Genomic DNA, 18,345 nt, shown 5'->3' with positions numbered 1-18,345 from the left:
ACCGCTTTCTAATATTTCACAAGCCAGCTGAAAGAGATGCCTCAGTGCAGGACAGAACAGCACATCTTCGAAGTAAAACATGTTTCTTACGTATTTCCAAAGAAAATTTTTTTCACTTTCATTCTCAATAACAGCAAGATCACCACCATTCTTCTTGCAAAAGTCCCTGGCTTTTTCCATAGGCATTGGTTCCATGCTGAAGTAGTATTCCTTGTGATTATGTATTATCCAGTCATCTTCACTAACAATATATTCATAATCTGCAAGGTAAAACATTAATTTCTATTACAGACTGCTTAATGTCGTTATTGTGAATTGATTTCTGTTATTGGAAGTACAAGACTTACTGAACGTGGAAGTAGGCTCTGGTTTCAGTGGTACTCCTGCAACATAAATCAGTATCTGAGTATATTACGTTTCTCAGATAACTCTCGATTAAATATATTTATACAGTTGTTAGCATTTTAATTCCAAGTAATAAAATTAATCTTAAGGGTTACTCAGTATGCTTATTTTTGTCACAGAATTTCTCAGAATATCTGGAAAGAAGGTGTTACGCTCAGCAAAACACCATGTTATAGCTGATCACATGTTAAGCTTACAGAAACTATGCCAAACTTTACGTTGCTCTATTTCACTTCCTCAACATGCTGCATATACATCCCAAACTTACGTGTGTATCTCATGGATGAACCCATAGTTTTCAACTACTTATATTTAAATTAAAATTTATTAAGTGTTTTTTTTTGTGCTTGATGGCACAGATGACCCTAATACCTGCGGGTAATGTGATCTGACCTGGAAAGGATGTTTTTATCTGCCTCTCAAATTTTCTTAAGAAAGAAAGTTATCTTACCTTTTTTTATTTGGCAAACATAGTCCTGCATATGTTCACAAAATAAATCATTCCAGTTCATGTTATTGTAGCCATTAAATACACCACATTTTTCATTTCCATCATAATTGTTTGGTTCGCCACTTGCCCATTTTTCAAAATTTACCTATAGTGGAAACACAGTTTTGTTACTATTTTCCTTTCAAGGTGAAATAATTGTCTTATATCGTCCTGTTGAAGAAGAATGTACTTCATTTGATTTCATGGTCTGTCTTGTGCTTTGATGACAGTCCTTGTAAGGAGAAGGACATGACCCTTGCATAGCATAATATATCAGCCATGTATTTATAAGCCATGTTAATAAGCCAAGAAGTTGTTGCCCTCTTTGTTACCAGGAGAGATAAAGTTCTCCTGTCAAGCTCTAGAAAGAAGTATCTAAGTACCATCCTCTGCCCCCTGGTTATCCTTCTCTGATGTTCCAACCTGAGACAATCCATCAGTGCTGCCATATGGACTTGGGCCTTGCAGACCTTGATCTACTTAAGATGGTGAGGGCAACAAAGCCTGGCTTGTGGAGACATACAAAATTATTTCTAACATTAAATGACAAATAGTAATATAGACATAAATACAGCCAGTTTTGCTTAGACCAAGAAAGATATTCCATGACCTTTGGCGTTATTTCATTACTCTGAATGTCATACTGTTAGCTGTAACTATGAAGTATCAAAAGATAAAAACTTGTTCCTAGAGTGGAATTAGGTAATAAAAAATAATATGGTCACTGCTGGCTTGTATAGGAGGAGTTGTGAGAGCTGCTGCCAACACAGACATGGAAAAGTAGACAAAAAGCTGGAACAATAAATTATTTACTCACTGGTGAGCCATCACTCCATATAAATCCACTGTCAGAGTCCAAGGCACTTAAACCCATCCAGTAAGATAAGTGAAGATATTCTCTGTTTCTGAATGATTATAAATACAGACAATTAGACACAGTGTGAAATAAAGAAGAATGTATAGCATATATTATATTATTCTCAGCGTTTTGATGCTAGAAGTACCATTTGAGACAGTCATATGAAGTAAACGTTCAATTGTCATGTAGGGAAAAACACCCTGGCACTGTATGTGGCAGGAAGCAAAGAAACACAGAGCTTCATGGGGAAGATCACCGGTGTCATACGTTCACAAGTACTGTGAACTTAAATGAAAATATATTTTAAGGTCTTGGTTCCACCAAGTAACAGGCATCCAAATTCAGACCTGTGTATACTCATAGGCTTGATTTAAATATTTATATAAGCACATCAATAGGTCAGGCTTTCCTTAGTCTCCCAATTTTTCCTCTTAACTAAGGAAGGAAAGGAGTACAAACTATTCTTTCAATCAAAAGTATTTTATCTCCTGATCAGCTAAGAAGATCAGTTTTATCTCTTTGAACTAAACTTAGTTGAAACCAATTTTGGTGATCCTTCTTTCATTTTTGTGGATGTTCAGGATACTTCCATTCATAGCACCACTTCCCAAAGCCTGTCAAGAAACCCTTTGGCTCACCTCTTTCCACCCATTTCCTTCTGCCTCTTTGCAAGGATTTACACCATCTTTGCAAAGTAGAAATTGATCACCAGAAATCCTTTACATCCTTCAGAAAGGTCAATTCTTATTTATTTATTTATATGTGTGTATATATATATATATATATATTATTTATAATAAAATGTGATGGGATTTAAATGATAGTCTATGCAGATACTTACAAGCCAGCTATTAGGTTTTGTTCTTCTTCACTGTGAATACATGCCAGATCTCCCCCGATGGCTCTGCAAAAATCTCTTGCACCAAACCATGTTTGCATTTTCTCCCTTCCTCCCTGAAAAATCTATGAGAAGTAGACAACTAAATACTGTGCTGGGTATTACAGAAATTTAGAAACAGAACTCTGGGCTTCTACCTTTCTTCTGGTCTCCTGCCCTCTATTTTTATCACTTACTATTTAATTGTGCAATCATAAGCCTGTGGTCATCTATCAAATTTTATTACTGCAGCTTTGCTTTCCCTACCATTTCAGACTCCCTGTGACTCCAAACTTCAGTTCAACCTACAGACGGCACCTTCCAGCACTTCCCAGCCAGCCACGCCGCCTGGAGACATGTTGCCACAGGCCACCTATCAGGCAGGCAGGGTAAGATGCACCTTCCATGCCTACACAAACGTATTCTCATTTGAAAGAACAAGTGTTTGCATTCAGACATTAAACACCTACTTTGAAGCAGGAGCTGCTCTGAGGAATGGATTTCCATCCCTCTGGGCACGATGGGAGAGGGGTCGTTGTTGGAGGAGGTGGGGGGGTCACTCCCTCCACCAGCTGCTTGCAGACAAACATGTTTGTTTCTTCACAGTTCAAAATATCCCATAATCCAGCTGAAGTTCCTGTTATCATCGCCACGCAGCCTGACTCCTTTCCTTCATGAAACATAACATTTTTAAACTTTATTGATACATGGCTGCATCTTCTCAAAACATGTGCTACCTGCTTAAGAGTAACCTGTCCCCACTGTGGATGCCAATAGCTCACAGTAATCCACATGCATTTCAATTAAATCATAAAAGAAATTTTATCAATTCCCTTTTACATTATACTATGAATTACTTATCAAAACCATCAAACAACAGAGAGTGAATGATGCCGACAGACATATGCAGTCCCAGGCAGTCTACTGGAAGGAGCTACCACAATCCCTGATTTAATCCCTTTAGCACAAATGGAAAGTTGCACTGTCATTACTGCCACTTTATGCCAGAAGTGTTTCTAAACCACTTTTTAGCTTTCAAACTGTCACTTCTTGGGTCCCCAGAGCAGAAACTCGGTGGCCCCCATGGCACATACCTGGCATTCCTGCATTCCAGTGAGTGAAGGTGACAGCATCCCCACTGGCCCACCTGAACGTCCCCTGCTCCTCTGCATCTGAGAGACCAATCCAGAAATACCTTGCTGGATTGAATCCAATTACAGAAGTCAGAAAAGCTTGTTCATATCTGTGAAGAATAAGTACCAAACGCATCACATTTTATCATAATTTGTTCATTTCTTCAAAGTGTTCATGGTAGCAAATCTGGTAAAGTTAAGGTGACTTAATATTTGGGAAAAGATAAGTATGGATTGAAGCAAGGGCAACAATCTTACTTTTAAAGTTCTAATTGTCACATAAATTGATTTTTATTTTATATTTTGGTAATGTAATTCATGTTTAGAATTTAGAGTGACTCTATTCATCTTTTCTACTGCACAACGAGCAACACAAGCCAAACAATGCTTGAGTTAATGCATATATATTATTCATTCTGTATAAATAAGTGCCACCGTGTTTTACTGAGATTTATGATAAGGTTAGATCTTTAAATTTTGTTACTCTGGGGGAAAAAAATAATCTACTTTTATTCTAAAAAGGGTAAGTTTCCAGATACGCCTGTTGCAAAGAAAAGGCTGAAAAGTTCAGATCCAGAAGAAATAAATAGTTCCACGTTTATCTGTTTATTTTTAGTTCAAAAACTTTTACAACAGTCTGGCAATCTGGGGTTTTGGGGAGGTTGTCTCAATTTTTTAGTTCCTGGAATCAACAAGAGTGTAGGTGTGTAGTAGAGTAGAAATGGCTTGAATGCTTGTATTGATGACATATCATATTATATTGATGACATATCAAATTATCATGACATATGAAAGCCCCTGATGTACTTTGTCATACTTCTCCAGTTCTACCATAAATTTTCCAGCAAAGGAGTGATGCCATGCTAGACACTATGAATAACTAACTGCAAAGAGATTTCTATTTGGCCCTTCTGTCATGGTTGCACGTATGAAAGGACAAGAATAATGTTTCCATACCTGTCTCTCACAGTAGCCAAGTAACCTTTGTTTTCTTCACAGATTTTTTTTGCTTCTGAAAATGTTGCTGGTAACTGCCCCACAGAGTAACAGTAAAAGCCGTGCTTCATCCAGGCCTGTCAGTGTCAACAGCAGAGATGCGCGGGGGGCGGTCAGACTGCACAGCACAGTACACTTCCAAAAGCCACATTAATACCACACCCCAAGTCAAAATTCATCTCCAAAGCCATGAGAAGAAACAAAAAGGATAATCAAACAGAGCTTTTGTAACCTCAGCTCTTAGTCTTGCCCCTTGATAAAGGACACAGGAGGAGTCTTTGCGAGCAATGAGCTGGGGCTATGACTCGGAGCTGGCAAGCACACTCACAGCCACTTTGCAACTCCTTGTGTAATGCCTGCTCCACCTTATTGTGTAAGTGTAGCTGTTGCAAAAGGCCACACACAATCTGCAAAACAGTTGGCTCAAATATTCCTGCCTCCTGTGGCAGATTGATTGGATGGAGCAGGCTGCACACAACCCAAGACCAGTGAGTTGCAGCATGAACAAATACTAACATGCTCTGCAGAGAGTGGCTTTTCTGGGTGAGGTGACCAGTTCTGCACTTGAAGAGAGCTGAGTGAAGTGCACGTGTAAAAAAGTGAAAAACAGAAGTCAATCTACATTTTGATTAAATAAAGAAAAAAATTCCCCGTTAGTCTAAGTATCAGTATATACGAAATTAACAATTTTCTAAGGTTCCACCAAGAACAGTCAAAATAATTGACTTGTGGGATACCATCACAGAAGTGAGAGTAAGATGCAGTGACCTTTTGGTACTTGTGTTTTAAACTTACTTTTTGGCAGCCTGGGTAAGTAACCTCGCCTTTGTCTGATTCTTCTGCCAAAGGTTTCCTTTTACAGATGTAACCAAGTTTCGTTTCACAAGCGCTGTCAGCCCATGATCCATCCTGAGGATGGTAAAGAAGAAACAACAAAGAAAAGTGAAATCTAAAGAAAATCGATCCAACAGGAATATTCACCATCCTCAGAGAGAACCCTTCTCACTTGGTATGGCTAAGACTGTTCTGGCTCTCTTCCTTGCCTGGCTGCTTTCTCCAAAACTCCCGAATAAAGAACACAATAAAGACAATAAGGGCCACATTTCCTCAGAGGTGGGAGGATGAGGGTTGCGTGTATTAAAGATTCAGTGGCTGATGAGAGCAGGAAAGGAACATGCTGTTCCACTCTATTCTCACCAGCATGGTATTTACTATGTTCATATAACCAGATGACAATAGCAAAGAAATGCTGGATAGACTAAACACAAAATATTAAAAATGTATTGTTTAAGTCTTTTTCCATAGTATTATGGTGCATCATTTTATGCTGAGCATAAAGCAAGATAGAATTTTTTGTACCTAATTTTTTGTGCTTCCAGTAATATGAGCCTTCAAATTAGCTCTAATAAAACTGTATTTTAGGTGGTTTAGGGGAAACATGAGGAAGTCCCTGCTCCAAGAATCATACTATGCAGCTATAATCAGCTGATGTGGGTGACAAGTTACTTCAACCAGTTTCAGGTGGGTGATTTATCATAACTGCATATCTTAATGATATGCATATCATAACTGCAACTCTGATTTGCAGAGCAAACCAAGTCTCAGTCCAGTGCATTGCCTCTGGTGCTCCACCATACACCTTCCTACATCTGGTCTCCACTCTCCCTCTACACTAAGATATTCTGAATTAAACCAAGTTTATAAAGCCCTTTAAAACCCTTGTCATTTGTTTGTTTGTTTGTTTTTGTCACCAATGTTTTCCTTTTGGGGGGGACAAAGGACAAAAAAAATTAATAAATTGGGAGAGAGATTTTTACCTCCCCCTTCATAACAATGCAGTCTGCTTTATTTGACGTGTGGGTCGGCCCTCCGTGGTGCCATTTGGTATAAGTCACAGGTGTCCCATCACTCCATTCAAAATACATTTGAACCCTGAAGTCATTTAGACCAATCCACAGCTCATCATCTGGTTCTGGGAACACAAAGGTAATTGTAGTTGTGAGTATGTCTTAAAATGGAACAATCACATCTCACACCCACTCTTGACTGAAGAAGGGCTTTTTAAAAACATTTAAGATCATGGTTACAATGATTATATGAATAACAGCAACAGTATAATTCCAGATCAAAAAGTGACCTGCAGGAATACTCACTGTACCCAAGCTGAGACACTGTGAAACTGTATTCCTCAATATTATGAATACTAGCCAGCTCTCCATCTTCTTTTCTACAGGAAGACTGGGCTTCTTTCCATATTTTGGGTGTTCTGTAAAGTCTGTAGCAATGATCTGCATAGGCCACCCATCCTCTAGGGCACTTAAAAGTCTTTAAGTCACCTAAAAAAAATATTTCAAACAATTAATGCATAGTCCTGTTCAATGTTTTCTTTTAATCAAAAAGAAAATGACCTTTACTGACATGAATTTGAAATATTGCAGTGCATACTGGCAGAGGAGAGAAGCAAGTGTCTGAGGATCACCAAGAATACAGAACAGATTAATACAACACAGTTGTGCTGGGAGCTATCAAAAAAAAATTTTTACAGGATTAAATAAATGTTAAGTAACTTGGCAGGCGAACTTGCAGGGCACAACTCTGTCAAATCCCCCTCAGAAGGGCTCTGGGTACAGCCACATTCCACAGAAAAGAGCCTCTTTTCCTACACAGGGGCTTTATCTTGGTGACTTTAGGATATTTTGCATATTTTTTCTCTGGAAACACCAGGTGCTTGGGAGTGAGTTGGAGCTCCTGCACAGCCCAAATCATATATCAGAAAGCCCAGGCGCATATATATACCAGACATCAGAAATCCCAGCTGCACAAAAATGCCACACACTTTGCTCAGCCGCTATTTCTTTGGTGTGAATTTAGTATCGCCAACCATCTTCCACTGCTTTGAAAGTTCACATGGTCTGCACCCACGCAGTAAATGGGAGAGGGCACAATGAGTACCCAGCGTTGGCATGTGATCAGCCACACTGTTCAATGCTCCCTGCACATAGTTTTGACCAGCGCAGACTTGCATTCCCCTAAACAACATCCAGGCATGGTTTGGAAGTCAGCATGGGTCAGAAACCATTCCCAGTGAGCTGTCTGGATACAGCCAGAATGTACAGGATAGAGCTATGATATGCCATTCATCCCTTGAGCCAGAGAATAATCTTATATCTCTGTATATATGTAGTTGAGGGACTTATTGGGGACACTTGCATGCTGGGAATTCCCCGATGAAGTAATAGCGCACCTTTTTCTTGACGTAGATAAGACCTAGTCTGCCCCAGGTGGAAAGGGAGCTCAACTGGGAAAAGGTGCCAGCCCCATATTCTGAATTTTTCCTTTCGGTATAGAGTTAAAAGGGTCAGAGAGAGCAGGGAGAGCATGAACTCTGGCTCACATCTTTTAGCAGGGCACATCTTTAGTGTATTTTTTTAGAGCATAGGATATTCATCAGTATTTTGTGGTCCGGATAACATGTCTAAACACTAATGATGCCTTCTTTGGTACCCTGGGATCTTTTCAAATTGATGAACAACATCTAGACATCATCTTTAAAATGAGCCAGAAAATTAACGTCTTCTTAGTGTTTGACCCAGGTCAATAAGTATAATCCTTTTGTTTTGAAAATATATTGTCATTTCATACACGGCATCCTCCCAGTATTTCTCACTGACTGCAAAAATAGCCTTATTTTTTGACCAACTTACCTGAGGCAATAGTGGAGGAATCGAAGGAGGAGTTTCTCTTTTGGCAGATATATCCCAGTTTCCGATCACACACCTGGTTTTCCCATTTGCCATTCCTGCCTTGGAAGGTCCCACATATCTTTCCAGATTCCACAGAGGGATTTCCTTTAGGACAGAGGCACAGAATCCCTCTGTTAACACTGAAAATGTTCACCTCATCACAGGAGGGAACGCACGGGTCTTTTTCAGCTGCAAAGCCACTGGTGTATTTATTATTTAGAGTGATAATTCCCAAGAGTGGTGACAAGGGAGCACCACTGGGATGGCCGAGAGGGCCAACATTTCAAACATAAGACTTACCCCTCCTCTCCCATGCACTGCTTTAGAAGAAATTCAGTGTGTTTGAAGTACAGCAGCACACAGAAAAAAGCTTGTAAAAGTTCATCTAAGACACAGTTCCTTATGGGGTGGTAGTACTGCAAACAACTCACTGTCCTTTACTGTTGGACATTGGACATGAAATGCATATTGAATTCCATGAGAGTGCTCGCCCGTTGGATTCCCCTGTAGCTACAACTATTATGAAAATAGGTAACATTGCCACATGCAAGATGGTGACTTAGATCCTAAGAAAAGAGTGGAAATTTATTAAGACAAAATATAATGGCTAAAAGTCAAAAGCAGTAGCTGAGAACAAGTGAAAATATTTTTTTATGCACTGTTTCTCTTTAATTTTTTAACATGCCTGTTGATAAAATTGTAGATTAAAAAAAAAAAAAAAAAAACAAGCCAGAATGAGGTGCGGGTATTTGTTTTAAACTGTTTTCTGAACTATCTGCATTTTCTGGGAAATTCTCAGAACCATCTCTGGTGTGACCTCTATTACTGTAACATCCTACCTTTCTCACAACCTCCTGGAACCTCTTAAAAATTCTGTGAAGCCAAAGGAATTATGTAACATAAATTTGAAGAAGAGAAGAGAATTCTGGCCCAGACCCTGATCATTGTTTCAGAAAAGGACACCTACCTGGAGCCCAGTTGAGGTATCTGAAAGGACCGCCCCCAATCCATTGCCAGCCACTGTCAAGTGCCCTGAAAAGGCCAGTCCAGAGCTTCGCATTGACACCCAGGTCACTAGTGAGCCCTAAATGGCCAAAAGGAACATTCAAGTTATTAAATGCCTCTGGTTTTGTAAATTATTCAATAAAACTTGAGATCAAATTTTAAAGCCCAGAAAAAGGAAAAGTGTAATAGTAGATATCTCTTTTTAAAATATAGGTTAGATTTTTTTCCACTATTTCAATACCATTGATTTTAATATTTTTTTTAGAAAAGGACAAACGTTTTAAAAACGTCTCTAAGATCTATTTTCACAAGGTAAGTATAAGTATCCCTGTTCAAGCTCTTGGAGCTGACCTACATTTCCAACATATGTATTAATTTGTTTGGGGTTTTATTTTACTTTACCTAATAAATACATTTCTTCATGAAGGTCTGTGACACTTAATAATTCTGCATTCTGCTGCTGGCAGCTTTTTCTTGCTTGGTGCCATGTCAAAAGCGACTCTGAATTTATCTGATAGTAGGTTTCTGTCACAGGATTTGTTTTCCAAAGGTTGTTGTGTATGGTGTCTATAAAACAATGATAACATTTGACAAGATAATCATACTTGCTAACACAGAAAATAAAATCTTCATTGCAGACTAAAAATATGTAACTATGATTTGCTAATTTTTATTTATAGTTTGCCCCACTTAAATATATTTTGTTCTATATTGATAATACATTAATCACATAAGGAATTATTTCTCCTTCCAAACCTAGTTTTTCTACGTTGACCCTGTTCCTTCTTATTTATATAACCAATGTACTTCTCTCACAGCTCAGTCCACATTAACCCACTCACTGATACATTCTACCTCTACACACACATTTCTCTATTCCCCATACAGAAAATCTTGGTCTCCGCAACCATTTCTTACCTTGGAACCCCACTTACGCTCACTTAGACTCCCAATGTGACAGAAACGATCATTTCCAATCAATCAGATGTGAAGGGGTAGAGACTTTGTGTCGTTATTGGAAAGCTGTGTTGGATGATCTGTGGGTGTAAGGAGCACTGGAGCACCTAAGGCAGGTGAAGGTCGCTGCTCGTGTCCTACACCCTTCAGTTTACTCCAGCCCTGCTGTTCTCTGCTCCATCCTATGATACACCACTGTCTCCTGCTTCCCTATATCTCACCTTCCTCATTCATTGCAGCTTTTTCTGCCTTTCATTTGCCCTGACTTTCTTCTGTCCTGGTCCAAGGGATTTTCTCTTCCTTTTTCCATCAGTCCCAGTCACCATCCCCAGAATACTCCCCAGATGTACCATAGTCTCAGAAGCACTGTAGACCACTTCTCATGTCTTCTGGAGAAACAGTGAGAGTGAAGAGCAGATACCTCATCTTATTGCATAGCTCACCAGTGAACTAGGCTAGCCAGAATCCAGCTTGCTGTCCAATGCTACTTCCACATCCCAAGGAGACTTTGACCATGAGAGTGGAAGAAACTTGTTTAATGCCTTTACTGAAATCTTTATAAATAAATTACCTTTTAATGGACACTTTCCAAAAAATTGGTCTTTATCAAAATCTGAAGAAGTTGCACACCAGAGAAAGCTTGCACTGCCACTCCAAGGGATGCACTCAGCATACCATTTACCATTGAACTTAAAAGGGAACACACAAGGTGCACCAAAGGCATTTCCTTCCAGTGTATAGATATCTACAGAGAGAAACATAGGTCAATAGTGGTCAGTTGGTATCAGATGTTCACCACAGTCTCTGCTCATAAGCGGCTCTCCATGGACACAACAGAGCTGTGCAAGAGCTTAACACATCAGTACTTCATTACCACAAAGCCTTCCAAGGCTGTGGTGCCAGTCAGGTATGACTATAGCAAAATATTCAGACCTAAGGCTCCCAAACAACCCTTAATTGGCCCTGAGACTAATTTCTGTCCATTGTTTCCTTTCATTGCTCTCTGGACTACTGTGTCAGAGGTGCTTATGACTCAGCTTCACCTGTTGCATACATACTTCTGTCCTTGGATGATGTTTAGGTTCTTTATTTCCCTTTTTCCCCTGTATGGTTGAAGAGGCTTGGAAAGGAGATATCAGAATATTTTTATTAGTCATCATGAGAGGAAGTTATATCTTAAATTTACATGTGACTGTGCTGGGATGTGACCCTCCCATCTCTATGCAGTCTAATTAGCTGCTATCTGAACAAAATCATGACAAATTTCAATCTAATTCAAACTGCTGTAGAGCACAGCAAAAATTTCATCCCATGGTATTTAACTTCCCACCCTGCCAATGTCACTGTAGAAAGGAAGTTGAACACTTGAGCCTGGATGACCACGCTACATAGCCCAGGAGGGATAATAATGCAGGAAAAGGAGACCTAACTCTCCAGTGTTCCTTTATTAGTGTGTTAGGACTTACTGCATCCTAAACTATTAAGCACTGGTTTTCTTTTTGCTTTTTCCTACTTTTTCTTCTTGCTGGGCCTGGGAAACCCCAGGTAAGCACTGTTAAAAGTGGATTACATATATGTTAACTAGAAATTAACTTCTTAGAGATAGTACATGGCCAAACCAAGTAAAAGCAACAATAAATATTCAAGTATAACACAATCACCACTTCTACAAATTGATCAGACATATTTTGAAACAGTCATAGATTTCCTCCCACTGTTGCTGTACAAACAGAATTCCCATTCTTCCTTATGATTATATCATAGGCCTTTGTCATTTTATTCCATCATTTGAAAGAATTGTGCTTTCCAAGGTTTGCAGAAATATATACAGTCATGTTTGCCTTGCATTTCTACACCCTATTTGTAGTTAGCTCTGCTACTGATGTCTCTGTAAGAAAAGGGTTGCTGCATGACAAGCAGGCAGTGGAATGTTTTGCAAACAGGGGCAGTCAAGCTACCTAGAAATAGAGATCAATTTTCAGTACTCACCCTCATAGTGCTTAGAGCACACGCTGTCTGCAGTTCCATGGATTTTCCACCTGCTCCCTTTGCCTGATCCTTCGGACAACCTGATTTTCTTCCCCTTGCCTTTGCCATAGTTGAAAAATAAATCCTTGCCACGGGTTGCAAGTGTCTCATTTCTACATTCCCACCACTGGAGCTCATTTGTCCTGTTACAGGATTCCAACATGATGGCAGCCTCGTTGTCCTTGCTGAGCACTCCCAGGCACAGCTTGAGCGCCATGCTAAGCAGCTGCGTGGCAGAGACCCACCGGAACTTTTGAAACTCATTGTGCTCATCACAAGTGGTAGTTATGACCGAGCTAGAGTTTTGAGCTTCAGCACAGAGCTTGCTGTCTTCATTATAGATTGAAAAGATTCCACTATCTATAAAATAAAATGAGAGTGCAAACATTTGAGGAGAGATTTCAGAAGAGGTAAGTCAGCTACTTGCTATTTGTCAGTCTGCTACAACAAGAAATGGAATATGTAAAAGAAGAAAGCAAGAGAGGTGAATCATCAGTATGAAGGGTATTCATCAAAATGTTCTTAAGATGCAAGCAACACAGAAGCTGAAAATATAGCTCTTTCAAGAGAAATTACTCTTCTTCACATCCCTCCACACTGTTCTCAAATGCCATTCAAAAATTACCTTTATTAAATTTCATGAGTTCTTCAAAGTTCCATCACCACACAGCATACTAAAGAGGCTTTAATTTTGGAAGTAAAAGGAATTTTTCCTTTAGAGCTATTAAAAATGGTTTACATATTCAAAATTCAACCATTTTTATATTTGGCCTAGGATGACGTTGCAGTTTGCAGCTTATCAGGCAAGAGGGGTATTATTAATTTCCGGTTAATTATTTTGGAAATTTTTGGCAAATGTGCAAAAAAGTTGTTTCTTCACAGAGTTCAACTTGTCAGTTTCTCAGGAGGGAAGCCACAACTTGCCGCATCATCACTTTGGTTTTGAGCATAGTTAAGCTAAGTAAGTATCCTGTGTGCCATTAATAGCTACACTTGTAAACAGAAATGTGAGGCACTGCACAACAGGGTTTTGTTTCTTAAGACCAGCTTCAAAAAAGGGACAAAACTTCAGCCTGCTCCAAAACGTAACCATTTCTGCACCTTGCCTCGCATCCCTGAGCAACTCTTTAAGTGACAGCACCATCATCCAACTCGCTTTGTTGTGCCATTGAATTTTACTGCCCCGCAAAGCTTCTTGCCGGGGTGGAATAGTTAAATGGGGCTTCATAACCACCCCCCCACCCCCCATCCCAGGGCTGCCAGGGGATGGTCGAACAGCCTCAGTGACGTTTCTTTGAAAGGCTTGCAGACCTGAACAAGCCAGATGGCATTTCTGGCACAGCTTTCCTGCCGCAGCGGTTCTTGAGAAGGTTAGCAGAGGATAGATTAGAGCCAGATTGGTCTCACCCAAAAACATGTACAAAGGAAATTCTCCTGTAGTGGATTAGATCTGCATTTGGCTAGTCCCTGCTGCCATCCCAGTGATGGCACTGGGCTCTTGCAGTTCTCTAGCTGGGAGTTTCCTGTGAGAAAAAGCTGCAGACAGAGCGTCATTTGTTTTCCTCTCAGCAGTAGGAGTGTCTGAAATCTAACAGAAGCTTTTAACATCCTTCCTAAAGCCATCAGCTTGGAAACAGGATTCCAACATGCAACTGTTCATAGGCCATAATCTCTATGAGATATCTAAGAAATTCAAAACACGTATCAGCCAATGGTTCTGTGCATGCTGAGAGGACTTCTGAGCTGTCCTAACCTCCAGTGGAGTAATTTCAGACCAGTTTTTGTCTGCATTCAGCTGGCAGATTTTCAAGAATTAGCACTAGTGCCCACATCTGTTGGTGTATTTCCTTCATTCATACACCACCTCGAAAACTGGGTTAAGGAGACAGAATGCCTATATAGATACCACCAAATTTAAGAATTGAATAAAACTGTTTCAAATTACATGCTGTGACTAGATCTAAACTCACTGTCCAGCAAGGGCATCAGGAAAGCACAAGAAAGAACTTGTAAAACTCCCTACTCAGCAGAGAACAAAGACTTACCAGCCATTTGAAGAGATGTACTAAAGGAAGAGAGAAAAATCAGAAGCAGGTAGACAGCCATGGCCAAATGTTTCACTCTCTTCTCCACTCGCTGAAGTGCTGAAGACCAAATCTTGTCTTGCAAGAAAATCCTTCTGCACTGAACCTGATTAACAAATCCTTTTCGTTTTTTAAGACTCAACAGATACAGGGAAGTTCTGAGCAGCAAATAGGGAACTGGATCATGTCACATGAGTAATCTTGAAATAATACATTAATGAATAAACTTTTCTTTTTAAGCTGGTTTCTCTACTATATGAAAGTTTTCTCTTCCGTGGAAATATGAGATCTAAGAGAGAACATTTTAGTGAGGATTTTTGGAGACATACCTTACAGTTCAGGATCATTATTTTTACGAAGAGGTGACATGAATGTCTCTTTACCAGAAAGAAATTAAAAAGGTGAAAAAGAAGAGGGGGATCTTTCTGTATCGATAAATGATGAACAAAGCCAGAGTGAAATGCAACACTGTGAAAAATTGGCTAGGACACCACGCAAATCAGGTAACTACGACCTTTGAGACAGCGAGAACCAGAATTTCCCATGTCTGCAGTTCCACAGAAAAGAGAAAAGCTGTAGAAAACGGAGCCTGCATTCTTGAGGAGGCACCTGTCCCCTCTTGTGCTCCATTCCTGACTATATGCAGCAGCAACGTACCCAAACTGACAGCAACAGCTGATGACATTCTGAAAAGAAACCACAGAATTCTAGGGAGAACCTGTAACTGGAAAATAGATTTTCAATTATTGTTAGAGAGGAAAACTAAACTGGTAAGGAATACTGCCACATTTTTCGTGCCACTAGTCTGTGAAAGTTTGCACCCCATACAGTGCACACCCTTCAGGCATTCTGACAAAATTCTGATGTTTAGTCTGAAAAAAGCTCTCTCCTTCATGACAGGTAAAAGAATTAGAAAAACGTCAAAGGCAGGGGAAGAGAAAAGGCACTCCTGAGGAAGGTTTACATCCCTTTTTTTTTATGGCCTTTGAAAAATTTCTGTTACCAAGTCTTCGGGAGAGGCTGGTTTGGGATAACTTTCCCCATATTGTATTTGAAGCAAATACCCTTTATGGTCTTTCCCTGAAAATCGCTGCTGTTGCAAGCAATGAAAACACCTACCTGAAGATGTGTGATCCTGCTTCTATTGTTCTGATTTAGACGCAGATAGACGACTCACTGGGTCTAAAAAGATGCACAAGGAATTACAGCAGAACAAGAATTACAACAGTGAGAGAAAATAGTGGGACCTGAAGGCCAGCAGGTACAGCTAGACCAAACCCATGGAAAGAACAGGAGCCTGAGAAGGACACTGAGACCTGAGGAAAGTGGGAGAAAAGAGAGGGCTGCCTCCGCAAAGCAGCAGATGGTCAATTATGCAGTGAATTATGATGCATAAGAAAAGATGGCTGCACTGAGTCTGGAGTAAAGCGTTCTGGTACTCCACTACATGGAAATGCTTGACTCCGCAACCTCAACTTCCCAGCTTTTCTTGCATCCTTGTTCAGAAGCTCCACGTGTGCAGATGGAAAAAACTCTTGTTTATTATTTAGGCAGGAGAAATGTAATGTCTTGTGGTTCTGCTGCCTCCAACATCTCAGCATCTCCAGAGCTACGGGGAGGCAACGAGTACAATTACAACAGGGAAAAACAACCTAGTTTTGTTCTGAAGAAAGATCAGCGTTTGGTGAAGGACTGTTACCAATGATCTGCTGGGAGATGCTGAAAAAAAGTAAAACATACTGAGGTCGGTTCCACTTCAGTGTTTGTATGTTTGTCTGAGCAGACCCCATCACAGTCCACAAAGCAGGAGAGGAAATCAGAAGACTGCAAAGGTGCACTCCAGCATCTTCCACTGGGTAAGGCACGGCCTGACATTTTAGAAGCGGCAAGGAAGAAAGGCTGCTGGGTTTTGTGTTGAGTCAGCATTGTTCCTTTGGCAATCTGCTCCCAGGCAGGAAGTTCACTCACAGGGTGCAGATTCACCACCTTTTCTGTGAAGTCTGAACTCTTCTGGAGAAAAGGGGAAATGAAAATTAAGCAGAAGGGTATCAAGAAACGTAGCAACGTGCAGAGACAAACCTTTACACGCTATCAAATATTGCCGTCGAGTCATTCCTCAGCTGCCCACAGAAATGCATGGGTGAGTCCATTCGCATTCAGCTGGATGTTTCCCCACAGAATTGAAATAATTCATTTTCAAAAAACACTGGTAGTAAAATCTGAAAGGAATTTTGTGGTCATTTAGCCTGCTATAACTTGATATAAGATTTCTACTCAGAATCCCCACATATAGTACAACCACAGTTTCCAACACAAAACAATACTTTTACCAAAAAAAAAAAAAAAAAAAAAAAAAAAAAAGATATGCTCTAAACCTCAGTAGATACATTCTAGCCTGGGGGTGGGGGGGGTGGGGGGAAAAGAGTGAACAACTTTTCCATTTCTCTAGACAGGCTCAAAACACACTAAAAGAGCAACATAAGGGATCCTGCACTTTCATGCTATATTTTCATGCTACATAACCAACATTTATTTTTCTTTCATGTATCTAAACCGCCAAGATCAAACATGAGAAATCTTGGCAGAATCAGAGGATTATGGATATGAATTATTAGTGATCAGTTAAAAATTTGCTTTGCTTTTCTATCCATCACTTACGTCTCATCTTGCTTGCCAAGAAATTATTTTTATTGTCTTTACAGCAAGAATATTTCAGAAAAGCAAGATCTCAATTCCTCTGTGAATGTATATTTACACAACATCCAGCCTGAAACCTCCCCTAAGTAGCGGCACCTACTCAGGAGACAAAATAAGAGAACACAAGAGCAACAGGGCCGTTCTAAGGCAACCGACTGATCCTGATAGGAATAGTAGCCAGTAGTAGAAAATGGCTGAAAGAATTGGTGGAGGGCCAGAATACATGAAGCAACAAGTTACATTGCGTCCATATGAACGTCAATAATTTCCAGGAAGGCACACTGCTTTTTTTCGGTCAAATAGAACAACGTGGATAACTTCCCCAGCCCAATCTTTGAAACTTTTTTGATGTAGTCAATCACTTGTCAGGAACATTGCAGCCTTAGCAGCAGGCAAAAGACATGATGCCAGATCACCAAATGGTGTTTGGTAAAACTATTACACAACAGCTGAGGCCAGGGAAGCTGGAAACAGCATGAGGCTGTGGAAAGAGAATACTAGTTTGGAAGCTACTCTCCCAATTTTTCTTGAACCTGTATGATCAGTTTTGTCACAAGTATGACCAAAGGAATGATAATGTTAAAAATCTGGGACTAGACTCTGTATTCAGACAGTCTAATAAATGAGTAGCCATCACTGAAAGGTACTAGCTGGAAAAAAAAAAGTGAAAAAAGAAAAAGCAAACAAACAAACAAAACCGCCACCAAAGCAAAACCCCAAGAAATTCTACTTTTTATAATTAGAAGTCTCTAGGTAAAATATTTTTTTTTTATAATTACAAGTCCCTAGGTAAAGGGCTTCCATTTAATCGTATATAAATTAGGTATTGTTTAAAGTGTTCACGCCTGTTCATTTCTCTATCTTCCATTCAAAAATTCCTGTTAGAATTTGTGTATAAGGTTTCAGTGTTTATCTTCAGCTTACTCCACGCAACTGTAATGATTACCTGTGCTGTAAATGCCACTCTTCCGTGTTTTCTCTTTTTAATGGGAAATTCGCTTCAATTCCATTGCATTGCAATAGGAGGGACAGTAAACCATACAGCTTAAATTTCCTCCTCTTCCGAAAATC

At 39.8% G+C, this 18,345-nt stretch overlaps 1 protein-coding gene across 1 annotated transcript in view; it reads right to left on the bottom strand.

Moving 5' to 3' along the window:
- LOC130147529 (macrophage mannose receptor 1-like) overlaps positions 1-14,712 on the bottom strand; it is a 33,554-nt gene extending 18,842 nt beyond the window's left edge. Inside the window, exons 1-17 of the mRNA XM_056334803.1 lie at positions 14,539-14,712; positions 12,455-12,853; positions 11,037-11,210; positions 9,911-10,075; positions 9,471-9,587; positions 8,465-8,608; positions 6,914-7,096; positions 6,578-6,732; positions 5,556-5,669; positions 4,722-4,837; positions 3,726-3,874; positions 3,102-3,301; positions 2,596-2,717; positions 1,713-1,800; positions 857-1,001; positions 348-383; positions 91-260 (exon numbers count right to left, since the gene is read on the bottom strand). Of these exons, the coding sequence (XP_056190778.1) occupies positions 91-260; positions 348-383; positions 857-1,001; positions 1,713-1,800; positions 2,596-2,717; positions 3,102-3,301; positions 3,726-3,874; positions 4,722-4,837; positions 5,556-5,669; positions 6,578-6,732; positions 6,914-7,096; positions 8,465-8,608; positions 9,471-9,587; positions 9,911-10,075; positions 11,037-11,210; positions 12,455-12,853; positions 14,539-14,599 (2,538 nt within the window). The 5' untranslated portion in view covers positions 14,600-14,712. The remainder of the gene's footprint in view (positions 1-90; positions 261-347; positions 384-856; positions 1,002-1,712; positions 1,801-2,595; positions 2,718-3,101; positions 3,302-3,725; positions 3,875-4,721; positions 4,838-5,555; positions 5,670-6,577; positions 6,733-6,913; positions 7,097-8,464; positions 8,609-9,470; positions 9,588-9,910; positions 10,076-11,036; positions 11,211-12,454; positions 12,854-14,538) is intronic.
- Positions 14,713-18,345: the final 3,633 nt, after the last annotated feature.

The sequence above is a fragment of the Falco biarmicus genome, chromosome 4 (genome assembly GCF_023638135.1).
Source record: "Falco biarmicus isolate bFalBia1 chromosome 4, bFalBia1.pri, whole genome shotgun sequence".
NCBI lineage: Eukaryota > Metazoa > Chordata > Aves > Falconiformes > Falconidae > Falco > Falco biarmicus.
The sequence above is the reverse complement of the archived record's forward strand: the minus strand, read 5'-3'. Positions and strand labels throughout refer to the sequence as shown.